Genomic DNA, 27,310 nt, shown 5'->3' on the forward strand with positions numbered 1-27,310 from the left:
AGACTGTAGTCAAGATATCGTTTGATTATGACCAAAGCCTTTGAGTATAGTGGTTCCTCTTATCCATGGCTTTGCTCTGGTTTCAGTTACCTGCAGTCAACCGTGGGCAAGAAGTAGATGATCCTCCTTCTCAAGTATCATCAAGGTTAATAGTTTAACACTGCATCACAGTGCCTACATAATTCACCTCACTTCATCTCATCACATAGGCATTTTATCATCACAAGAAGAAGGGTAAGTATGGTACAATAGGATATTTTGATAAAGAAAGACCACATTCACATAACTTCCATTATAGTATATTATTATAATTGTTTTATTTTATTATTAGTTACAGTTATTTATCTCTTACTTACTGTGCTTAATTTATAAATTAAACCTTGAGATGCCTTGGTGGCTCAGCAGTTTAGCTCCTGCCTTCCACTCAGGGCATGATCCTGGAGTCTCGGAATTGAGTCCCACATTGGGCTCCCTGCATGGAGCTTCTTCCTCTGCCTATGTCTCTGCCTCTCTTTCTGTGTGTGTCTCTCATGAATAAATAAATAAAATCTTTTTAAAAAATAAAATAAAATAAACCTTATCACAGGTATGTATGTATATGCAGGAAAAAATATAGTATATATTAGGTTTGGCAATATCTGCAGTTTCAAGCATCATTTGGGTCTTGGAATATACTCCCTGTGGATAAGGAGGGGACTACTCTATTCCCAAGGCTGTCTATTCCCAAGGCTGGAATGGATTGGCAAACTTGGTTTGCACTAAAGAAGTAGTGCTTACCCAGAGGACTCCATCAGGATCACTGAGGAACATCTTGAGGACCAAACATGGCTTAGCCCAACTCTCTAGAAGTACTGGTAAAGAAGATATGAAGTAGAACTCAAATACTTACATTTTTTAAAAAAATATTCTCAGATGACTTTAATATAAGTATCATTTCAATGGCTTGATGGCACTAACACTGCATCCCAGGAAAAATTATTGTATCACTATTCAAGACAGTATTCCTATGGTGAGAATTCTAATAATGTAGGTAAATAAGCCAGGAAAGAAATTCCTGAGAAAGCAGACCATTCACTTTTACCCAAGTTTTATCACATCAGTCTCCTTTTACATAACTTAGTCACAACATAGCATGAGCTTCCAGTCTAAAAATCTAGAGCCAAAGTGTCCAATAGAACTTTCTGCAATGACAGAAATGTTTTTATTTCTGCTCTGTCCAATGTGGTAGCCACTAGCCACATGAAGTTATGCAGTGCTTGAAATGGGGCTGGTAAAAATGAGTAATTGGACTTCTAATATTATTTAGTTAATTTTAACTTGAGTAGTCATTTAATAACTAGGGCCTACTGTATTGTACAGTGAAAAAAGATAACCCACCTTGAGTAGAAAGCCTGCAGAGCTATAACTGAGCACTAGACAATAAATATGTCCTTTTATTAGACAATCCCCTGTCCTGGGATTTCCCATAGGTGATAATTCCCCTTCTTCCTTAAGTGAAAAACAAGAAACAAAAATCTGTTGTAAGTGACCCATTATTCACTCAGAACAGGGATTATCTCAAAATGACAATCCATGAGCCATATGTGGCTCACAGATGTGTTTGGAATGGTTTATGTTGTTTGTTTTTTAAGTTTTCAAATTAGTTTTCAATATCTGTAAAATTGATTTTTTAAAAAAATCTCAATATCTGTCCTCAGATATTCAGAAAAATTAGACAATAAGGTCAACTTGGCTAATCCTGCATGGCAGTGAGTATCTGGAACAAAATCAAAGAGATTCTTGAAGTTTAGTGGAGACATTGCCCAGCTTACTTCACTCACACACCTGCCTGGCTGGGTCCCTGGAAAGGCTGGCATTTGGGAGACCCGGTCTCCACATCTTCCCTAGGAAGAAGCATCAAATCTGAGATTCTGGCAAACCTGGTGATTTTATTTAAGCTACTCTCACCTTTAAAACCCAACAAAGAAAGGAATGGCTTCAATACAAACATATTCTCTTCAAGGTAGAATCTCTTCTTAGTTCTTCAAAAGCAAATATGTATGTCCACACATGCAGAGGATTTCAAAGTTATTTTATCAGAAGGAGTACAAGCCTAGGTCAAGGCTGCCAGTTGTAAAATATACTGAAGTGATATTTACCGGCTTGATCTTGTTGCTTAGCTGCCTCAGTTTCTAGATCTGTGAGATGCTGGGATAAAGAGACTAGAATAGGGCTTGGCAACATCACACATGCTCAGTATATGTTAGCTACTATTATCCTAGGCTGTAGATGATATCTATCCATCCATCCATCTGGTATGGAAACCATATCTCCATGGAAAAGAATGAAGATAAATCTTATCCACAGTACTATACAGAGACATGGGCAGGTTTCCATTCTCCAATCAGTTCTAAACCAGAGCAGAAATCTCAGTTTGCTTGTATATGTTAAGTAAGCAGTCCCAAGAAACCAGTTATTAGTGACTCATCAAAAGCTCCCTGCTTTTCCAGTGTGCTAACGACTGCAGCACAGCCTGAGATGAGTTCTGAGTAACACAAACACAAATGTTTGCACAGCTTTCTTTCCTGCTGGTACACAGAAACACAGTGAGAAAACAACTCTGCCTGCACAAAGGAAGACAACAGCCAAATGTGTCCTAAATCCCCACTTTGCCTGACCCAGACATGTCACTTCCAAAAGCATCCTTGAGCCACTGAACTTGACTGCAGGTTCAGAATAAAACATTAAATTGCCAAAATTAAGATGACTAAAAATTCAGCTTTTCCTTGCAGATTTACTTTTGAAAAGTACATTGTGTTTGAACTCGACCCAAATTATCTGCCACCACTCATGTGATGAAACTCTAGGCAACATCCTTCCCTCAGCAAAAATCTTTCTTTGCTCTGAATAAATTTAGCTTTTAATTCATATGAAGTTAGGCAGTTCTTTAACAATCCTTCAAAGAGTGCTTAAGGCCAACCGAGAGGTTGCCATAGACGGTTGATTTTTATTGGGACTCTCACCCAGATGAATCCCTGTTTCAGTGGTAAGAATGTAGTCCTGTCAATCACCTGCTCACCTACCTTCCCCAAGTTCCGCTGCAACCCTCCAAATGTTTCTCCTCCATCAAGCAGACTGCTAACACCAGTCACCTGCAGGCAGACTACATTCTTTGAGTCAAGAACTATGTTCAGTCCTGATTTTTTTTTTTCCAATGGCTCCTATTTTCTGGTACAAAGTGATTATATGCTCATGTAGACATATATGCTCATGTAAACTGAGACCTGTAGACAAATTAAATAAGGCAAGAGAATACCATCCCTACTGAGTTAATCCTTAATTTGTACTCAGAAATAATTCCAATACTACCTTAAAGAGTTATCCTCCAGATGCCTGGGTGGCTCAGTATGTTAAACAACTGACTCTTGGTTTCAGCTCAGGTTATGATCTCAGGTAGGGAGAACCAGCTCTGCATCGGGCTCCATGCTCAATGAGGAATCTGCTTGAGATTCTTTCTCTCCCTTTTCCTCTGCCCTTCCCTCTGCTCTTCTCCACCATGGTTGCACACTGGCACTATCTCCCTCTTTCTCTCTCTCAAGGAAATAAATAAATAAATAAATAAATAAATAAATAAATAAATAAATAAAATCTTTAGAAAAAAAGAATTTTCGTCAACATGTTAATTAAAGTACATTTTCTCATTTAAACTCTTTCACAAACTTTAATATCTAATGTACATATGTATATATACATTCCCACACACACACATCTTTGCTAATGATCATAGTAATACAACTCATAATCGTAATAGTGATTTAGCACAGCTAACATTTGTATAGCACATCTCAAGAACATTCATATGCTTTCTCTTATGTATTTCTCGAAAGATACCTATGAGACAGACAGGACAAACAGGGAAAAACATTTCTTGAGCTTCAATACGATTCATATACTGCAACAGAGTTTTCCGCATCCTATCTCTTTAAGGGTACCAGAACTCTTGAGGTGAGGTGAGGGGGACACCTAGGGTGTAGAATTTAAGGAGATGTTCACCCTCAGAGTCATACAATTGCGGAATTGGCACCTGAGAGTTCCTCCTTAAATGGCACATCTTCAACCTCCTGCTTGCCTCATTTGAATCTGGGCCCTTTTCAACCTCCTTGTCAGTTGCACATAATCTTCCTCTCTTCAAAGATTGACAAACTAGGACCCAGAGATCTTTAGCAATTTGCCAAAGGCCTCCAGTTAGTAAACCTTCTGACCCCATTCTGGTGTTCTTTTTTACACTAAAGGACCCATGGCCCAAAGCCATTGCCAAATAAAACCACACTTATGAACTGCATAGAAAATTACTTGGCGCTTTCTACCTTCACTTAAAATTCAGTGTAGATAGCACTCCAAAGAAAATCTCCATTTAATCATTGTTATCACTGTTTGTAAAATGAGAATGCTATTTATCTTGAGCTTTGTTAGTTTCTTTAAAATCCTGCAATTAGCATATCCTAATTATGTATACTGTTGGTTTTTATTTTCATCAATAATTTTGATTTGCTTGGAGAATGTAATGATGTGGATGGACTACTCAAGAAATAGCAGGAAGTGAATGTGTGTCCTACGGTCATTCTCATTTTTATACAATTCAAAATTCTGCGTCCCCTAGCTCCAATGACAGTTTATAGGAACTCACCAGAACCTCTTGGGCCTATTATTTTAGCATTCTCCAAAATAAAATCCTCAAGTTAATATTTACCCAGCTCCAAAGTCACTTAAAAAAAAAGGCTCCAAGCTTAAAACAACTTCATTGTAAAGGGCTGTATATTTTATTTCTTCCTAGCAGCTTTAAATCTACAGTCCCAGACAGAATTTATGGGAATACAATAATATGCCAATTAACTAAAGTCAACCAGTTCCTAATTCTACATCTCCAGAATGTCTTTATTATTAATGGAAATCCCTGCCATGCTTACTGAGAAACAAGAAGGCAAATTGGAGAAAGGAAGGAAGGAAGGAAGGAAGGAAGGAAGGAAGGAAGGAAGGAAGGAAGGAAGGAAGGAAGGAAGGAAGGAAGGAAGGAAGAAGAAGAAAGAAAGAAAGAAAAAGAAAGAAAGAAAGAAAGAAAGAAAGAAAGAACAACACAATCGTAATTATAGTTATAACTATTCTTGCAGATGCACAATTCCTCACTCAAACTTCAAGTTTGTGGATCACATTCAGCCTTTTTCTCCACTGGGGGAAGCTGCTAAGGCAATTAGGGCAAGTCACCCAGGAGAAAATCCACAGGCCTGTCTGCAAAGCACACAGCTGGGAAACATGTCTAATTATATATTTGTTCTTACTGTCCCTTCCCTGTGGTTTAAACACCCACTTGCCATTAAATGTATCTGAAGAAGAACAGAATGAAAGGCTGTCTGAATTTGCGGGCTGTGGCTCCAGTGTGATGAACTCCAATGAGATCTACGTTTGGCCCATGGCAAGTCTTCCAATTCCATCATCAAGAGCTAGTAGAAGATGGGCATGTGGATATTGTTAAGACCCAGGCCATGGTATTCAATTCAAGAAACTAAAAACAAGGAATTTTATCAGAGTTTATCTAAGTCCTGACTTGGTTTTTTGAACATATGTGTTTAGTTTTTTTTTTGTTTTGTTTTGTTTTTGTGTGTGTGTGTGTTTTGTTGTTTTTTGTTTGTTTGTTTGTTTGTTTGTTTGTTTTTTTAGGGTACGTAGTATGGGAGGTAACCACCTGATTTCCAAAAGTGCCATAGAGAGACTTAGAATGTGGTAGCCTCAATGACACCTTTCAGTTCCTCTGTTGAATTTGTTCTCATCTTTGCACAGCTTCAACTGTCATGGAAGCTGTAGGTCTTTCTTATTAGAGGGAAATCTGAAGCTCCAAGGTCACCTTAAATCTTAAGAACAGGGAGGACACCTAAGTTAATTTGCCTTGGTATGCAGCATGATGCTAGGCATTGTTAACAGCCTGTGTGCCAAAAAAGACAAAAGGGGATGAATACCCCGCTCATGCAATTATTGTTATATGAATTTCAGATCATCAGCTCTCTAACACATTCCAGAAAGTATCATTCCAATATTTCAGAAAAGGTCTTCGCACCATGCCTACTTCCTGTGAATATTTCCCCCAATCTAAACACTTCACAAAATTACAAGATAAGTTTTTCTCCTGAGATTCATATGGGACTTGATTTATTCCCTACTCAATTTGGGTTTTACCCAAAAAACTTCTTTATACCACCAAATGTAATCTATGTTAACTGACAAGATAGATCATTACTATCTAACAAGCTGTTTAAAGAAATCATTCTACTATTGTAACCTTTTTCCAATCCTCACTTAATTTGATAAAATGGATTGGGATGCTTCTTCCTAACTCATCACTTTCCCTATCTCCAACAGAGTAGCCTCCTCTGTGTTGTACGCAATTCCAGGCTTCTCCTCAACTTTGCTCAGAAGCCTTTGCACATTAGCCCTGGGCAATCAGGTAGAGGTTGTTCAGATAACGGAACTATTGTGAATACTGACTTCATTTCTACTCCTTATCCCCACAGTCTTTAATCCCTGCCTCTAAGAGTTTCCCTGTTCAACCTAGTGCAAACCAGAAAGGAGGCAAAAGGACATCAAGCTTCTCTAAGTACAGAATGCTTAACTCTTCCAGCCCATTTTAATTGCTTTCCAAATTGAGGTTACTTGGCACTTCTCTTCACTTAGCGGTAAGCCTCCATCTCTTTCTCTTTCTTAACTGGAGCTAAGAATTAATCTGAATTCAATGCTTATGCACTTAAGAGTTTTCCTTAAATTGTGTTAATTGTATTTCCTAGCAAAGTATAATTCATATAAACTGCTTCCACATGAAAGACCTTTCAAAAATTGTTTCATGGAAAATCTCATACTCACTACAATGATGAGACAACATATTTCAAATGAGACCTTAAATTTCTATCTGCCTCAGTTTCCTTATTTATTACAAGTAAATGGGGAAAAATATCCCCACACCCTGACAGGTAGTGGTCACACAGCGTCCAGCTGTCTGGCACATAGTAAATAATAAATGCTAACTCTTATTCTATATAAAGCACTTCAATGACAAGCTTGTGATAGGTTCTTAACAAATGGTAGCTTTTATATTATTCTAATTAGCCACAAACTAGAAAGGAATGGAAATATTTCTCATACAATGTTATTAGAACACATGGAAGCCTCTTTCATCCTGCCAACTCTCCTTCTTTCTCCTGTTTCCAGTCCCTACTCTGCTTTCTTCTCCCCTCATCTCATTTTTGTTTTCAAATCAAACACACTAGAGACTGAGGAAAAGGAGTAAAAGGAATGGGAACAGATAACGTTTAGGTCTAAAAAAGCAGAATTATTGGAAAATATCTCAGCCTCTGCTCAGAAGTATGAAATTGCCAACACAGAGCCGAAAGAAATTTACAGCATTTTCCCAGTAGTTGGTATTTAATTAGCACTCCGCTATTGTCAGCTAGCTCTGCTGTCACGGGGATAAGTCATTTGCAAGCTATTCTGGAGGCTCTTCCTGTCGCCACCACCATTTCATCAATCTTCTCATCAGCTTTGTCATTACAGATCTCAGCGATTTCTCACCTTTTCAGGAGCCCTGCATGAATTTGACCTCAAGGAGTATTTGGCCACTATCATCTCAGCTATTAAATGTCAGATTCAGACACCTCAAACTGTGTGTCAGGACACTGTATTCTGGCAGCAATGAACCCATTACCTCTTTTCCCCTCATAAAGCTTGCTCTTCAGGCATCCAGAATTGTGTGATACAAGTTCTCCAGAGAGTCTCATTTTATCGTGGGTGTCACTGAAAAGAATGTCTGTCACCAGCTATATTAACGTCTAGACTCTTGATAGTTTGTACATGCACATTATGCCAATAATGTCTGCCCATCTTTACTGGATAAAATAGGGGCAGCAGGGCCAGGTTAGGAGATATAGCTAGGCAAACTGCTCCATTAGCATTTTTCAGGGGTATCTGTGAGGATCAATGAATTTTTCAAATTGTATTTTCTACTCTTTAAAAATAGTCACACTGAGCTTGCTTCATCCCTGCTAATGAGTCACAGGAGAGCAGGAAGGCCAACGGATACCGCCTACATGGCTGTCAGTTGTTTACTATAAACATTTGTCCATCCAGACACTTTGTCATCTCTGCACCTATGCAGTGGTGGCCTGAGGTGTGAGCATGCTGAGTGGGTTCAAAGAAAGGGTCAGTGAGACTGAAGTGAGTGAACAAGGGAGAAACTGGGTGCCACCAGAGAGAACTTTCTTCAGTGTCACAGACTCACTTAGCAGGGGAACCTCTAGATCCTTCTTGGAATATGTAGCAGGTTTTTAAATAAATAAAAATATAAAAGATTACGAAGGATATAATTTTATTGAGATAACAATTACATGGAATTAGTGTGTGCTATGGTAACATGTGTGCTTCTTCATTAATACGTTAAAACAAGATCTAGTGATGATTTGAAGTTACAGTGAGCATCAGTAGTGTTTTTGTGGTCTCTACAAATATAATGTGACAGGAAATATCTGATTTCTATGGATGACAAGGTCACAGAAACTGCTGATACCGCTGTGGTTTGTGGCTGTAGTCGTGGTGGAAAGGAGTGAGTGCTAAATTGCAATTGCAGTTTAATGAAAATAATTATATTTCCTTCTCTAAATTCACAAACTCCCTGAGACCTCTTAAGAGTCTGTGACCAGCAGTCAAGGGCCCACTTGTAGGGGAGGTATTTGGATTCTACTCCCAGGGAAATGGAAGCCCTGGCAGGAGCTTACAGGCTCCAGTGTACCTGTCCTTTTAAATCGGGAAACATCCAGGGTCTTCCTGTCTGTTTCCTCCACCTAGCAAACACAGTGTTCTGAGCACCATTTGTCCTGGCATTCACTACTTTATTGTGTGATAACTGTATGTGTTGTTTCTTCCAACAGAGTGTAAGGACAAGAAGTACACATTGACCATCTTTGTATAGATGATGCACAAGACCTGAGACATACCAGCTATAGAATATTTGCAAAATAAGTTAATCAAGACTGAGATGCTTTTGAAATAATTACACATGAATCCACATGACCAAAGTTTTCCAAAGAACATCTTTTCCTTTCTGAAAGGGATTATGTATAGAAATACACAACACTTTAAAAATGTTATCCTCAGACTTTAGAACTGGAAATAGAAATATTGATCCTGTCAGGGAAGTTAAAAATAGTAATAATTTAGAAGTGGATTGAGGGGCGGCTGGCTCAATCGGTTTAGCATCTGGCTCTTGATTTCAGCTCAGGTCATGATCTCAGGGTCCAAGGATCCAGCCCTGCATCAGGCTCCGCTCAGCAGGGAGTCTGCTTGAGGATTGTTTCTCTCTCTTCCTCTCTGTCTGCCCCTCCCCTGCTTGCATTCTCTTTCCCTCTAAAATAAATAAATAAATCCTTAAAAATAAAGAAAGAAAAGTAGATTGATTGAAAAAAAAAAGTTCATTTGGCTACCTAAAGACCAAGTCTCCCTTATGGTTAAAATTACAGGAGCCTCTGCAAGGAAAGAAAAGACCAGATAGGCAGAGGGTAAGCATTGTACAGACCAGCTATAGATCAACAGGTCAAAACTCAGGCAAGATGAACTGCCAGGAATATTCATTGTCTCTAATTTGTCCCCAGAATAAGCTTCTCATTTTAGATAATGCTTAAAAGTGGTCTAAGCCCAGCACACAGCCATCCATCCATGGATAAAGGAAACAAATTTCCCCCAGTTCTGGGTCACATCTGGGACCTGGCCGGAGCTCTGTAGACTAGGGCTGGTTTCTAGCCTGCACTTATTTGGTGTTGGGGATGGAGCTCAGGGCTTGAATCTTAATTTGGAATCTACTGAAATACAAAAACCGACTTCACACACTCAAAATTTGACACCAAAAAGGTCTGTATGAGGCAGATGTACTGTCTTCATGCATGCTCAGTTCCATCATGTAAGAAACAATGTAAGACATTAATTCAGTCAATTCATTCTTATTAAGCCTTTCTATTTTCCTAGCCCGATGAATTACACACACATACAAAAAATATACACACATAGACACACACAAATTCATACACAAAAATACATACACATGACACAGACAATACACACACAAATACATACACACACATACGTACACACGCACACACAGGACACATGCAAAACACAAAACCTTCTGGGTGAAATTACACATTCCCTGTCCACAAGTCAGTGAGAAAGCTAACAGGTAAATACACAACCACATTGAAAGCAGTGATACTCATAGGTCTACATGGAGAAGGGAGGAAAAAAATCATCAAAGATGCAATATTTGAACAGATATGACAGAGATAAGTAAAGGAATCCCTCATCGAACTTGCAATGAGTTTGGACCTGACATTGTCCTGAGGGCAAGAAAACAAAAGTTGGCTGAACTATAGACCCTTGAATTCATAAAATATCTTGGGTTTCACAAAAAAAATTAATAAGCGACTATAAGGCATGTAAGCAACAGCATGGGAGACACCATGGAATCAGGACAGAAGAAATCTGAGTTAGGCTGTAGGGTTATTTGTAAGCATTGGAAAGAGATCTCTGATATAGTATTCTCTTCGTATCATTAAGGGGAAAATATAGGACGCTTTGAAAGATCATGGTTATGAACTTGGAATCCTGAGTTAAAATTCCAACTTTGCCATTTATTTGCTGTGTGGTCTTTAAAATTGTATTTACTTAATATTTCTAAGTCTTATTTTCCTCATTCATAAAATGGGAATGAATACAGTGACTACCTCATGGGATTATTGTATTAATTAAATGAGGTCATCCAAGTGAGATGCTGACACAAAGGTAGCACTCCTATTCAAACGTGGCCTATAGTATAGGCCAAAGAGAAGTTTGCTTTTATTTGTAATAGAGCAGTATGCCACATGATTTTTGGATCTTCAAAAGTAGCCCTGTTGAATTTAATATGTAGAAATACAAAATGCAGTGTAGAACAATTTGAATAAATTAATCTCTCTGTCACACACACACACATACACACACACACCAATAACCTCTGCTATGCATACTGTCAATGTTTCAGATTTCCCTTAGTTCAAAGCTCTCTGCTGCTGGGTAAACCGACTGCTCTAAGAGTTTTACAGGTAAGGTATTGGGGAAGAAGGTGACTAAAATCCCATCCCTGCTGCGGCCACCTCATGGAATCTCTTTAATAAATCTACTAATACATTCCAGAGTATACATTTATCCCCTCCCTCTAAGGAAAACCATTTGCTGACTGTACTTAGAAAGTAGGAAATATGAATTTTCTTTTTCCTTTGCCTCCTGAGCAGAACGTGACTCTTTGAGGGGTTCATTCACTGCTGGCAAATGGCCATTTCCTGCCTCTAGACAGAAAGGCTTAAAAGAACTTATAAAAAAGCAGTCAAAATCCTCTGTAGACATCCAATAACTTATAAAGAAAAGAACATTTTGATGAGTTAGTGCAAATGAATCAGGAACATATGGATTCTATTTCCCTTGAGTTTAAATTTGTAAAGAGGAAAACTTCTTTTTAAAAATGAACTTTGTAGATGTCACTGAACCCAGGGGAAAAACATATGAGATGATTACTCAACTTAATACATTCCTAAGTTGCCCTGCGCTTAGCTGAAGCACAGGCAGGTCATTTGTAGCTCAATTTGGGCTGTCAAACATATAGCCCATCATGCTCTAATTGTTTTCAGAGTAAAATTCCTGACAGCAGAAGATATTAAGGTTGCTAGTATTTTCAGCAATAAATTTTAGCATGGTGGTACCAATTCCTTGAAGAAAGTTAATATTGTCAGTGGTGAGAGATTCTGGAAACATTGTGGGTGGCAGGTATCTGCATATCCAGGGGCCAATCCACAAATGGTGGTGTAAACAGGCTCCCATGAAGGAAAACAGGATCCCAATCAGAAAATCATCTCTTGCAGCCATGCTAAATGGTGCCCTCATCCTGAAAGAGAACTAATTTGCTTCATGTTACTGAGTACTTTATTTCTCAAAGAGTTTTCAGGAACCAGTATGATTCCAGAAGATCCAAAAGAGTAAACTTCTTTTATAATCTGACTACAATAATTACTCAAGTAATGATTCAGTTGTAGATGCTGATGACTTTTACTAATTTATTAAATATATCTTCTGCATAGATGCATCTGAGCATATATCCAGAGACAATGATTACTACAAATAGGACATTGGAAATATATTAAAATGCTTTCTAAAAGAGAACAAAAGGCCCCTCCCTGTTACAGGGTACCATAGAAGACTGACTAGCAACTCCCTTGGATATCTCATGTGAGTTGAGGTGACATTTTGTATGTAGACATCATCAAACTCATTTATTTACCTGTATCAAAAGGGATTATGGAGGTGAAGAAACAAATGCTCAATAGTAGGAAGGCTTTGATGACCACCATGGCACCTCCTAGGCAAGGACACCCCTCCAAGGCTCTTCATCCAATTTCATTGGAAGCTGATTATATGCCAGTTAAGAGGGGGGATTTACTCTTACAGTTCTCACTTGGTTGGTCCTTTCCCATATTGAAGAGAATAAATATGAGCTTGAACCTTAGGATGATATACCTGGAAAAGATCCTTTAGAGTAACTGATCTAATCATCCTCAACCACTTGCTGGAGAAATGTTTAAAATATAAGCTCTTGTTCTCTCTGATATCTCAATGCAGTAGATTTAAGGTATGGCTCTGTTTCTGATTCAATCATTTCCCAGGTGATATTTCTCCTTATTTTACAGATAAGCAATAGTCATAGAATGGTTGTAACATCTCCTGCAGTCTCCTTAATCCCCAGGCCAGTGTCTCATGCATAAACTCAACAATGCGTGAATCATTAGGGAAACTCTTGTCTATAACAGTGCAAGAAAACATCTCAGACTATGGGAATATCTTCTGGTTAGAGATAGTCAATGTTTATGTTGCTAAATAAATGAAGTTGAGTTATTATTATCCTCTAAAGTTCGCTCATAAAGTGAAAATTTTACAAGGGCAAAATTATTCTCTAAGCTTCTTAAAATGTCCCTATGTTGAAAACTGAGCATTGAGGCCACCTCTATGCCCAAATACATTAGGAGAAACAGGGAAAAAGGCTACTACACTCTGGCCATAGCTTCCATCCAAAACAGAGGCCTGGCTCAGAACATTGCCTTTTACAGTTACAGGCAAATCATTTAATTCCACTAGGATGAGAAAGTACTTATTTTGTTCTTGCCTGAGTTGAGCTAGGTGGCAATGGCAGGACTACTGATTTTCCATTCAATCAAAGCAGCACTTGCATCCTACTCAACTGAAGTGGAGGACAAGACAAAGGCTTTTTTTTTTTCCCACTCCCTACCTGGCAAGAAGGAAGGCATATGCTTTCAGCTATAGAACATCCTTCAGTAGACCTCTCAGATTCATTTTATCCCTGTGTCTGATCTGGATCCAACCACATGATCAGAGGTTTATTTTCTATTTATAAAAATGTCATATCTTTTGGATAATCAACAGATTTAATTTCCTAAGAAGTTTTAAAGGTTGGTTATTTTGAAACCACCATATAATCCAAATCATTTACAAAAAAAAAAAAAAAAAAAAAAAGAGCAACACGGGCCCTTCTGCTTCTATACTAAATGGGTTAAGGTTGTTAATGTTCACTTTAAGGATATACCCCTAGGAAAGTTGGGGACCATCTTAAAGACATCAAGGCAGCATATGCAAATACTGCTTGATCTCTAGTATGTCACCTGGAGGGCCTAAAACAAAGCTTTCTATTGATCTGATTGTGCTATGATGACCCCTGTCAAAGGCTTAACTCCCGGCATCAGTGGGGTTGCTCCAGAAGACAACACCCTATGGTGATGAATTCTAGAGCTGGAAGACCCATGGCCTATGGAGCTAATTGTCCAAGGTTATAAAAGAGAGTGAAAGAAGCTGATTACAGACCAAATTTTCTGACTTTTAACCCAATGTTATAATCTTCACATTAAGCTTCCTCTTTGGGATAATAATAGGCAGTGGTGAACTATACCCTGCCAATTCCCACCCAGCTTCCAGGTATAATTCCCATTTTGGATGCATGGGAGAGGATGTGAGCTACTGTTACACTGTGGCCTCACTAATAAAATCCTATAGGCTTAGAAGTTGTCCCATAGTCTCACAGACTTCTAAGCTATACTTTGCAAAGGGATCCATTCTCTTTTAAACAACTATTTTGTGCTACTCATTCTTGGCTTTTATTCAGTACTGGCTCCATTAAAACTTACATATTTCCTACCTTCAGGTTAGACTGAAGAATTAGTAAGATAAGGGGCACCAGGGTGGTTCATAGGCTGAGCATCTGCCTTTGGCTCAGGTCGTGATACCGGGGTCCTGGGATTGAGTCCCACATCAGGCCTCCTGCAGGAAGCCTGCTTCTCCCTCTGCCTAAGTCTCTGCCACTCTGTGACTCTCATGAATAAATAATTAAAATCTTTTAAAAAAAGAAATAGTAAGATATAGCCATTACTTACTTACTTAATTAATAAATAAAATTTTAATTTGCTCCTGCATGAAAATATGTATTGAAACATATTTTCAATGTTTTTGAAAGACATATTACTCACTTTACTATTTGAAAGTAATAGGTTTTTAAAAGAGTTATTACTCATTTTACTATTAAGAACAGAAATACAAATCAAAACCACAATGAGATACCACCTCACACCAGGAGAATGGGGAAAATTAACAAGGCAGGAAACAACAAATGTTTGAGAGGATGCAGAGAAAGGGGAACCCTCTTGCACTGTTGGTGGGAATGTGAACTGGTGCAGCCACTCTGGAAAACTGTGTGGAGGTTCCTCAAAGAGTTAAAAATAGACCTGCCCTATGACCCAGCAATTGCACTGCTGGGGATTTACCCCAAAGATACAGATGCAGTGAAACGGCAGGACACCTGCACCCCAATGTTTCTAGCAGCAATGTCCACAATAGCCAAACTGTGGAAGGAGCCTCGGTGTCCAACGAAAGATGAATGGATAAAGAAGATGTGGTCTATGTATACAATGGAATATTCCTCAGCCATTAGAAATGACAAATACCCACCATTTGCTTCAACGTGGATGGAACTGGAGGGTATTATGCTGAGTGAAGTAAGTCAATCGGAGAAGGACAAACATTATATGTTCTCATTCATTTGGGGAATATAAATAATAGTGAAAGGGAATAGAAGGGAAGGGAGAAGAAATGGGTACGAAATATCAGAAAGGGAGACAGAACATGAAGACTCCTAACTCTGGGAAACGAACTGGGGGTGGTGGAAGGGGAGGAGGGCGGGGGGTGGGGGTGAGTGGGTGACGGGCACTGCGGGGGACACTTGACGGGATGAGCACTGGGTGTTATTCTGTATGTTGGCAAATTGAACACCAATAAAAAATAAATTTATTATTAAAAAAAAGAACAGTAACTGTAAATTATTTTTTCCAACCCAACAAATGTATTTGAAGAACTTAGAATAGTACCATCAGAAGCAGTGCTTCAACATGGCACGGTTCTCTGAAAGAGAATTACTTAAAATACACAGTTTGGGCAAGGAAACACCTTCCAAATGATTCTCAACCCTCTCTAGTTGAGAATTATTAGCTTGAACCATTAAAACTAAAAATGGGAGGTCATTCTGTTTTGCTAAAATATACTATAGTTTGCCTTAATTTTGATTCTTCCCTCAAGCCAGCTTTACAACTTTGCTAACTGCCCAAACAATCAGTGACTTCTTCATCAAAATATCCTGCTAAAGCAGAGCCCTCCCTCCCCCACAAGATTGCAGAGAACATGGCCACTGTGGGCTCCTATGCCCCAAATCTCTCAATATGACCACCAAAGTGGCCCTAATTTTCCTTATCCAACTCTAGCTTGCAAAAATGTCCCAGGGAAGGACGCTAATCAGCCTACTTTGGGTTCCATGCCTACAAATGTACTTCAAATGGCTAAGTTTGGGAAAGATATCAAATTTTGGACTAATCACCACTGACCACAGAAACAGGATTATAAGAACGTGAAAATGCCCAATTAGTTGACTTCAGGAATTTCCTTTTCCTTGAACTTCAACACCACACATACAAAATTGAAGATTGAAATACCTACTTGAAAAAAGTTTTCTGAAGATATAATAGTATGTGTTACAGAAATATGTAATAGTATGTGTCCCAAATATAGGCCACGGGACACATCAGAAGTCAGAAAAATATTGCTTTCCCTTCTCTCTTTAGCTATTTCACATACTTACTCTACATCTCCTAGAATTATTTCTAGAGTCCCCAGACCTAGCAGCAGTATACATATGAATTTTTCACACCTGTTTAAACAACTCCCCCAAGACAGAGTACATTTATCTGAAAATAATGTGACCATAATGGACACTGTGCTGGGTTAAGGATGGCTGGCAGAGGAGGACATATGTTGACTATATGTCAGTACAGAAGTCTACAAGCCACCCTGAACTTGAACTGTAGGTTGGTATCAGTAGGGCACCCTGGGACCTTAATTATCTAGACATCCCCTGCTGGCAGAAAAAAAATAATTATACCTTACAGAATTCTCTACACAAAGTAAGACCAGGGAAAAGGATACCTGGGCAACGTTATCTCAATGCCTGAAATATTTTGATGAAAGCCCTCTGTACCTTAGGCACACTGGCTAACTTGAAGTGGGCTCACTAACTAAAGCAGCAGAGTGTATACTGTCCCATATATTTTGGTTCTTATTGATGGGAAAGGGGTAATGAAGGCAATAGCAAGGGTCTCTGATTTCTACTCTAAGAACTTGGGCAGGCCTGTTGTGAATAGATGCTAAAGTAGTGTAGGGATGGAGAGGTAGTGGACTTGCCCACCTGACAAGCTCTGATGCGGGGTGATCTATTGTGACACCAAGCACTTGAACACTGCCACCAAGAAAGGCAAAAGTTTCCATGAGACATGACTTTCATTCTAACATTGAGCATTAAGATTCATAAGGTAAGGAGATAAAACTTCTGACCATTGATGTAACTGCTTGTGGCAAATCTCAGTAAAGACCATTTGAAAATGGGAATGTAGTGTGCATGCATGTGTGTGTGTGCATGTGTGTGTGTGCATGTGTATGTGTGTGTGTGTGTGTGTGTGTATGAAAGAGAGGAAGGGAAGATGGGTGAGGAAGAAAGGAGGGAAAGAAGAGAGGCGGGAAGGCAGAAATATAAATAGATGAGAGAGAGAAAACAAACCGTTTGCAAGTCATCAGGGTTCTCGAAGAGCAAAAAGGAGCATGGTACATGTGCAAAGTCTGGGAATAATTTTCTTCAATTATGTCACAGCCAATGAGCATCATGGTTTCCACCTGAGGATCATGCTTGGGCTAGTCAAAGGATACATTTTTATAGCAGCATATTAGGAGGATGATTGTTACTACCAAAGCCATATTCTTATACAGAACCTGAATATTTTAAGATGGAATTTGTTTTTCCAAACACAGAGATTTTAATAATAAATTACACCAAAAACTAAGACTACCATACATACTTAAAACTATGTTTTATAGACATAAAAAGACATTCCCCAGAGAAAACACCGAGCACTTCATTTGCTGCTTTCAGATCTCTGGATGTTAACCACACCTCTGTGTTGTGTAGAACTGAAGGATAGTGTGTTATGTGCTTTGAATTTCTATAAAGAATCGACCACAGGCATTGAATCTTGGTGTGAGGGATATAATTTTCTCATTAGAAATGTAAGCATCATTTCATGTTTTACCTAAGTCCTCATTTTAAGAAAGACCCTAAGGTGTTGTGTGTCAGTGACATAAGGCAGGCCTCACACTGGGGTTTTTTGGTGGTCCATAATGTGATTCTGAAATAAAAGTGACAATTTTTAACACTGCATATATTCAAAGACCTCTGCCAAGAAGGGGAAAAAATAGTCTTGGCACCAGATGTTAAGGTGTGATGGTTCCTTTGAGATCCATAATGAGGAAACAAGTGGCCATGTCCCTTATCTTGTCAAATTAGCACGAGAATAGCATATGAACCTTTCAAGAGGCTGAAAGTGCATTTCATCAATGGATTCCCAATTCTGTTTTCTGGGTAGGCAAATCTGTTTACCTTTTTCAATACTTTGTGGCTGTTTGTCTGAATGTTGGAAGGTAGGGGAGGGTGGCAGTGTGACTGCTTCTACTCAGTAGAAACCAGTATCTTTACTTCTAAAGGGCACCACATATGTACTGAAAAGTAATTTTTGTTTCCTGGGGTTTTTTATGACACACTGTTTGCTTATTTATTTTTAAAATTGTTTTATTTGACTATCGTTGACACACAATGTTACATTGGTTTCGGTGTATGTTATGCTGTGCTTATTACAAGTTTGGCTACCATCTGTCACCATAAGATGCTATTATAATATCATTGGCAATATTTCCTAATTGTAACTTTTATTCTTGTGACTTATTGATTCTATAATGGGAAGCCTGTACCTCCCACTCCCCTTCACCCATCTTGTGTCTGGCAACCATCAGTTTGTTCTCTGTATCTATAGGTCTGATTCTGCCTTTTGTTTATTCATTTGTTTTGTTTCATAGATTCCACATATGAGTGAAATCATATGGTATTTATCTTTATCAGTTTGACTTACTTCACTTAGCATAAATTCTCTAGGTCCATCATATTGTCACAGATGGCAAGATCTAATCCTTTTTATGGCTGTGTAATATTCCTATATATATATGAATTTTATATACATATACCTATGTATACATATACATAGGTATATAAAACACATATATATGTGTGTGTGTGTATATATATATATATATATATATATAAAACATTTTCTTTATATATTTATCTATTGATGTGATGGACACTTGGGTCTCTTCCATATCTTGGTAATTGTAAGTACTGCTGGAATAGACATAGAGGTACATATATCTTTTCAAATTAGTGTTTTTGTTTTCTTTGGATAAATACCCTGTAGTGGAATTATTGGATCATGATATTCTATTTTTAATTTTTTGAGGAATCTCCATGTTTTTTTCCACAGTGGCTGCACCAATTTACACTCCTACCAACAGTGTACAAGGGTTCATTTTTTTCTACATCCTTGCCAACAGTTTTTCTTATGCTTTTTTATTTTATCCATTCTGATAGGTGTGAGGTGATTCTCGTTGTGGTTTTGAATTGTATTTCCCTGATGATTAATGATGCTGATTATCTTTCCACATGTTTGTTGGCCATTTGTCTTGATGGGACACTGCCACATACACACAGCCTCTCATGATGCCCTACCACATCTCTGGGCATAATATTTAAAATGAGAAACAGCAATACCACAGGTATCAAGTTTCCCTCAGAAGGCGCAGCATTAACAATTTAAATGACAAGTAGATGATATTTAACATGTTGAATAACAATCTGTGCTAAAAGCACAGTAAAAAAATATTATATGTTAGGCAAAGACCCAAACTCTTGCATGCAATGAAAGATTTTCACCTTCCTCCTACAGAGAAGAAAACTGATCTCGGTTTTAAAAATGCAGAGCTAGGGTTCTTTCCTGCTAATGATGTCTGTGTCACATCAGGTGCCCACTCAAGGCCTTCAAAGACAACCAAAGACTCCTCCGCTGAATTGTTCCCACCTCAGAACAAAAGAGTCTGCTTGTGGAGGAGGGGGCTGTCAGCATGAGGTGGGAGATGAGGAACTTTCCACTGAGTGGTTGAATGAGAAAGATCCCTAGGAAATACCATCTTCAAAGATCTGCAGAGAGGCAGCCGGAGCCTGGTCTTAGGTGAACCACAGCTTCCCCTCTGTATGTCTGTCTACACATGCCACACTTTTAATTAGAGCTTTTCAGAATGTTATCTTTCTGCCTATCTCTCTGATGCTTTATAATTGTTGGAGGTAAGGGGTATTCAGATTTGGGCCATACTACAACCAAGGCCTGATTAGGAAACACTTTAGTGTTTCCACATTTAAAGTACTCAGAAAATTCACCAATCTTCCATCTCAGAATCTTCATCTTAGATGCCTTATCTCCCCATAAAGATGACTTCCCAGAAGACTTAACACAGGTACTCTGTGCTACAGGATGCTTGCTTCTTTGGGACATTTGAAATCACTGAACATGATCTCTGTAATGGGGAAATATTTCATATAATATCAGGACATTTGTAGATTTTAGAGGAAAAAGACTTCCTGTTCTTCTGCTTTCTATAGAAAAAATTACAAATATGTACATTGCCCCAGAGACCAATAGTCAGATGCCATATGAATCCCTGGTGTGGAACAATAGAAGAGACATTTCTTAGGCTAACTTCCAGAAATGAAACCTCAGAGCTGCGGTGTGGGGAAAAATCACTATTTCACAAAGAATGATATTTTTAGACTGCATGAAAAATGAGGAATGCATGAAACTGCAGATGATAACACGGAGCAGCCACCCCAACTTGAGTCTGAGTTGCATTTCCGCTGCTCATTTCCATAACAGTCCCAGATTTTGCTCGCTTGTCTCTGTAATAAAGTTTCTACTTATGAAAAATGGGTACTTATGGAAAGGTTATCATGTCACATGCTATCATTTGTTTTACAGTGAACTCTGATATTCTTTTCATTTTATTTTCAGAACTCAGAAGTTCTTAATTCTTAATTTTGCCAAAAATGTCAGTGGGTAATCTCCATCCCTTGCCTACCTCACACTTAATTCCCAGGTCTCTCTGCCACAAGCCTTATCTCTTCTGTCACAATTTCTATTTCTGTATTGTAAGATAATTCAACTCTCTGGTTTTCTGAGAACAATAATTCAAGTCTTAGCGTGAATATTCTTTTTTGTTTTGTAATTTTTCAATAAAAAGTCATTATGTTTCTTACTCCTGGTAAGTCATTTTTCTGCCCCAATTATATCCTGTTGAGGATTCTCCTGTTTTTCATTCTATCTCTTCCTCCAGAGCTGCTGCAGACAGAGCCAACCATATTCTTTGTTCAGCTAGGCTCCCTCATGTCCCTGAGTCCCCCTAAATATGTGGCAACAGCAGCATCCTTACAATTCAGACTTTGGGCAAATGAAATAAGTCGATGGTGGATGACACAGCATGTTTTCCCTAGTCACATCTATTGGGCCCAAATACTCTAGAGAAGCCTCTCTGATGTGGAAATGTCCAGCCATACAAGTTGGGGGTGATTTGGGTAATCAAATAGAAGCAAATCAACTATTGTAAAAAAAAAAAAAAAGAGAGAGAGAGAGAGAGAGAGTCCTTCCTGGTGGTTTAGAAGTTGAAGGGTAAGTAAATGATGAAATGTGAAGGCTCACTAATCACATAACAACATCAATTATCAATTGTCAAAGATCATGAAGATTGAATTGTATACTTATCTGAATGAGAGAAGTACTGCCACTGATGGAAGTCACATTACATGGATTCCTGATTTTTTTAAAAGGAAAATTTCAGGGAACATAACCAGCTGAAAGATCCAGAAGATGCAACTTTGCCCACCAACCTCAACCCCAGCTTTGCCTTGAGCAGGGTTCCCTGACGCATGAGTGATTCCCAGTCATAATGGGGCCATACTAAGCAGGTGAATGGGTAGTGAAGATAATGTGCAAGAAAAAAACATCAATGAAACAGAGATATGTGAGAGATTGAGTGAGAACAAAAATGAACTAACTCCCTCGCTTCTTGCTCTATTTACAATTTGCAATTCTGGTCACTCATGAGACTCTAGTTCTGGCTCTTGAATTTCAAGACTTTTTCTCATATAGTTCATGTATACAATTTATCTTCCTTTAGCTTGAATGTTTTTTCTATTTCTTGCAGCTAATCTCAAACTAAGACCCAAACCCGTTAAAGTTATGATAATCTTATCAATTTTACCATGTCTTTACATCTGACTTCTTTCCTGAGCTTTAGGCTCCTGTAACCAACTTTCTATTGGAAGGCTTCACTGTATATTTAAGACCATCTCAGGCTTAACTATTATTTTCTTTCTGTTTCTCATACATACATATTCCTTTACCAAGTTTCTCAGTAAGGGCACCAATATTTACTCAGGGGCTCAGGTCAAAAGCCTAGCTATTATTTTTGACTCTCCCATTTTCTCCATGTCACATCTGATTTACAACTATGATAGACATTATTACTGTTTGTTGATATCTAGTTGCCTCTCTTCTGAAAATATGAGAGAATTCCATTTCCTTGTCTCCTAGGTGCCTTGCTCTGGACAGTGAAATGTGAGAAAAAGTTATACACATCATTCCTTTGTAGAAGAATTTAAGAGCTATTACTTGATTGTCTATCTTTTCCGGTCATGTGACAGATGATATTTCACATGGTAGAGTGACTGTCAGCTTGGATTCCTGACTAAGCCAGAGCCCTCTGCTGACTCAAGACATATAAATAGCATGAGTAAAAAATAAAGCTTTGCTGTTTTATGGCACTAAGATTTGTAAGTTGTTTGTAACTGCAGCATGAGCTAGCATATTCTAAGACAATCCCCAAGTCCTGCTGGTTCTATTGTCAAAATATATTCCAAACCTGATGCTGTTTCCTCTTTTTCTACCATTGCTATATTTCAAAGAATCCTCATCTCTTGCCTGGATTTACTACAGGATCCTCTTCATCGGTCTTCCCTTTTCTATTCTGAGGTCTCTTAAGTCCTTTCTCCAACCAGTAGTCAGCCTTTTGTCATTTTAAAGGTGAATCTCATCATGCCACTCCCTGTCCCAAACCCTCAACAACTTGCCTTTAGAATAAAAATCCAAATTTCTCCATGAACCACTACGCTCCACAATCTGACCCCTACATATTTGTCTAAATTTGTTTTCTGCCATTCTTTTATGTCTCTAATCTAATTGCATTGTCTCTCTTACCATTAATTGCAAACAGTAAACTCTTTTCCCACCAGGGTTGTTCTCTTGCTGTTTCCTGTATGTGGAATGTTCTACCTCAAGACTTCTCTGTGTTTTGGCTTACCCCTGCCCATCTTACAAATCTTTTTTCCAAGATTATGTCCGCAGAGCCCTCTCTATATGATCTAAAACCACATCCTCCAATATTTCATTAACCAATTACACTGTTTTACTTTGCAAAATACTCTTTGAACTATTTTCTTTATTTGTTGATGTTTCTTTTCCTAGACTATGAATATCATAAGAAGAGGACTCTGTTTTTTGGTGTTCTGTCCATCATATCTAGAAAAGTTTCTGGTGTTTGGTGGGATTCAGTAAATATTTGTCAAATGAGTGAATTAATGAATAAATAACTTAAATGTCAAAATAACACTGCAGTGAAGAGACAATTGACTGAGAAGTGATATTCTTTCATAAGTGCCTAACTTACTTTGCTTGTTTTTTAAAAGAGCAAATAAATAAATAAAAATACTGCAAGATAATAAATTTGTATAGCTTTTCTCTATGTTCTACCACTTATAATTCATTTATTAAGCAAAACTTGACTTGTTCAAGTTAACTTGTTTAAATTAGCCAATGGAGGTTGAAACAAAAAAAAAATCTTTAAAAATAGAATTAGTACATGATATGTTTAAAGTCACAATGGCAATAACTGAATTGTGTTCTTCAATCCAAAATACCTATATTTTTATACAACAGACTCAAGAAATGAGAAGAAAAATATATGAAATAAAAAAAAAACAGACTCAAAGATAAAGTAAGCTAATGAGGAAATCAGGACACAAACCATTAAGTGGGAAACACCAAGTTAGCACATTTCTATAGAAAATTACTTTCTGAATAGTTTAACTAGAGAAAATCCTTCGGTAGAATGTGTCAATGAGGTGTAAATGCAACCAACATTTTTGCTCTTCATAATCATCTCCTTGATGATCTTTGGGTGGATATGCATATTTCCCTCACATGACACATGTGAATCTATCAGTAGAGGATGCCCTTGGATTATTATTTTAGTGGAAATAATGGACTTACACCAATATACTAGCTCCATTATAAGCTTTTATTCAAGAAACACTATGGTTTTGCAAAGCAGATGGTCCAGGTAAGGAGGTTTTACTGTGACCAAGAGATATGTTAAAAATACCACTTTCAAAAAGACTAAACTTTTCCCCCTGGCCTTGGAATCCCTCCAAGGAGGCTGTTGGGAGTTAGGAGGACAGAGTCAAACTCTTGGCTCTGTGATTCTGAAGTCCTGAGGATGTCATTTAACCTTTAGATTCTAGATGAGGATAAGGATAACAATACCTATCCTAGACATTTCATGAGATTGTTTGGAAAATAATATATGTCAAAGACATGTTTTAGTAAACTGCCTATTTTAATTATTTTTTAAAATTCTGCTTTTTTGAGGTTATTACAGTCATTATATGTGTGTGTGTGTGTGTGTGTGTGTAGCAAATACCAAAATGGATATGTTTGGTCATGTGGTCTTTATTCCCATTGGAGATTAACAATCTCTGTATCTACTTAAGAAATGTTGAAATTATAACAATTAGCAGAAAATTACACTGCTGTTTCTTTAAACTCACAAGGGCATCAAGAACTACTTCCATCTTATAGCAAACTCCATAGTCTGTTTCCATACCCAAACATTTACAAATAATCCATGTACTATTCAAGAAGAATGCTAAATTCACAGTCTATCATAAGTGGAACAAAATTCTTTATAGCACTCACATGAATATCTGAGATGAACCTATTTGTTGTTACAACAGGTTAGTTGCCAAAACTCTGAAATCTAAGCCTCTACAGTAGTATCTCTGTTTATTGTGTTGCTTTGTTAACTTGAGTAATTCTCCTATTCATCACTAAACATATCCCAAAGATTTTATTAAATAAGTAGAATAGGAGGTATGATGGAAAGTCTGAGAGAAGCATTTAGTTTCATAAGAAATCCTGATCATGAGGATTTAGCTATCAATTATCCATGCCTACTCTAAACTCACACTCAGAAGTTATTTTATAGAAATGATTAATTATAAATAAAGACACCTCAGGATACCAAAAAAAATTAGCATATACCAGGAATCCTCTGTCAACAAGGATAACTTAACTCTTAAAGGAAAATAGCTCTGGACAATCCCTTAATCTTAATGATAGGATGGATTCATCCTCTTTTTAGACATAAAGCCCATACTATCTAAGGATGTAAAAATGAGATAATGACTAAGTCAATCTGATCACTCTTCCTATCTGTACTACCAAAACCAAACAACATAACCCTTTCAGTCAATTAATTACAAGAAAACATTCAATCACCCATGTAACCCCAATGAAGCATGGTCAGCTAGTTTTGGCTAAAGACTACAATTACTTGATATTTATGGATATATTTTTCTGCTTTTTTTTTGAAATTGAGGATCAAATGACACCATCTTAACTGTTTGCTAATTATGTTGTTCCTCCTACCTCGTGATGATTCGTGGCCAGCCATTCCTTAATGGTGCTGAGGGCAATGACAGAAGCAGGCTCATTTGGGAAACCTAAGTGAAGAGCAGAATAAAATAAATTAGCAAAAAAAATGAAGTCGATAGAGAATTCAGTCATGGTATGACACTAAATTTTTCCCATTTAAACTTTATTCAGTTCAACTAATTACTACTGAGCAAGGCTAGGACTTAGTAAGGTTCACATGGATGTGAAGGCAGTGATCATACATACAAGGCTTTAAGGAGGCTAGCCCTATACCAGTCTAATGCTAGTAAGCAATAAAGGAGTTAACTGACCCTTCAATTCTACAACATAATCAATTAAAAATGTATTTACATTTGTTTAATAGTTTTCACAGGACTTTCATATAATATTCTCATAAGAGGTGCTCAGATTAAGGTTTATTACCCTCAATTACAAACCAGGTAAATATGCTACTGAATACATGTGGTTGACATAGGGTTATAAGGCCAGCAGTACTCCATCAACGAACTGACACAAGACAGGGCAAACAACTTGCAAAATAGCTATATCACTAAAATTATTATCAGAATTCAACAAAGGTAATGCCTGCTCCATTCAGGGTCATTGGAAATTATGTTTGAGATTAAGATGACATGAACTGACCTGGTTTTGCACTACAGATTTGATTTTAGAAAGACAGGAAGAATGACACATATACTACGTCCTAGTGAGCAGGAGCACACGTAATTATAATTCCTAAAACTCATCTAAAATATCTCTTTACATCTAATGAGAGGATCATATGGTTCTTGGTTTTTCTCTTGCTGATATGATGAATCACATTGATTGTTTTACGGCTGTTGAACCAGCCTTGTGTCCCAGGGATAAATCCTACTTGGTCATGGTGAATAATTTTCTTAATGTACTGTTGGATCCTATTGGCCAGTATCTTGTTGAGGATTTTTGCATCCATGTTCATCAGGGATATTGGTCTGTAATTCTCCTTTTTGGTGGGGTCTTTGTCTGGTTTTGGAATTAAGGTGATGCTGGCCTCATAGAACGAATTTGGAAGTACTCCATCTCTTTCTATCTTTCCAAACAGCTTTAGGAGAATAGGTATGGTTTCTTCTTTAAACGTTTGATAAAATTCCCCTGGGAAGCCATCTGGCCCTGGACTCTTGTGTCTTGGGAGGTTTTTGATGACTGCTTCAATTTCCTCCCTGGTTATTGGCCTCTTAAGGTTTTCTATTTCTTCCTGTTCCAGTTTTGGTAGTTTGTGGCTTTCCAGGAATGCGTCCATTTCTCCTAGATTGCCTAATTTATTGGCGTATAGCTGTTCATAATATGTTTTTAAAATCGTTTGTATTTCCTTGGTGTTGGTAGTGATCTCTCCTTTCTCATTCATGATTTTATTAATTGGAGTCTGTCTCTTCTTTTTAATAAGGCTGGCTAATGGTTTATCTATCTTATTAATTCTTTCAAAGAACCAACTCCTGGTTCTGTTGATCTGTTCCACAGTTCTTCTGGTCTCGATTTCGTTGAGTTCTGCTCGAATCCTTATTAACTCCCTTCTTCTCTTGGGTGTAGGATCTATTTGCTGTTTTTTCTCTAGCTCCTTTATGTGTAAGGTTAGCTTTTGTATTTGAGTTCTTTCCAGTTTTTGAATGGATGCTTGGATTGCGATGTATTTCCCCCTCAGGACTGCTTTTGCTGCATCCCAAAGATTTAGGATGGTTGTATCTTCATTCTCATTAGTTTCCATGAATGTTTTTAATTCTTCCTTAATTTCCTGGTTGACCCTTTCATCTTTTAGCAGGATGGTCCTTAACCTCCACGTGTTTGAGGTCCTTCCAAACTTCTTGTTGTGATTTAGATCTAATTTCAAGGCATTATGGTCTGAGAATATGCAGGGGACGATCCCAATCTTTTGGTAT

At 37.8% G+C, this 27,310-nt stretch overlaps 1 protein-coding gene across 4 annotated transcripts in view; it reads right to left on the reverse strand.

Annotated features, from left to right (window-relative positions):
- The window catches only part of MACROD2 (mono-ADP ribosylhydrolase 2), a 1,929,479-nt gene that overhangs the window by 492,168 nt on the left and 1,410,001 nt on the right, over positions 1-27,310 (reverse strand). For all 4 annotated transcript variants that reach the window (XM_049100432.1, XM_049100431.1, XM_025469286.3 and 1 more), the window contains exon 8: positions 25,392-25,465. In XM_049100432.1, the coding sequence (XP_048956389.1) occupies positions 25,392-25,465 (74 nt within the window). The remainder of the gene's footprint in view (positions 1-25,391; positions 25,466-27,310) is intronic.

The sequence above is a fragment of the Canis lupus genome, chromosome 24 (assembly GCF_003254725.2).
Source record: "Canis lupus dingo isolate Sandy chromosome 24, ASM325472v2, whole genome shotgun sequence".
Taxonomy (NCBI): Eukaryota; Metazoa; Chordata; class Mammalia; order Carnivora; family Canidae; genus Canis; species Canis lupus.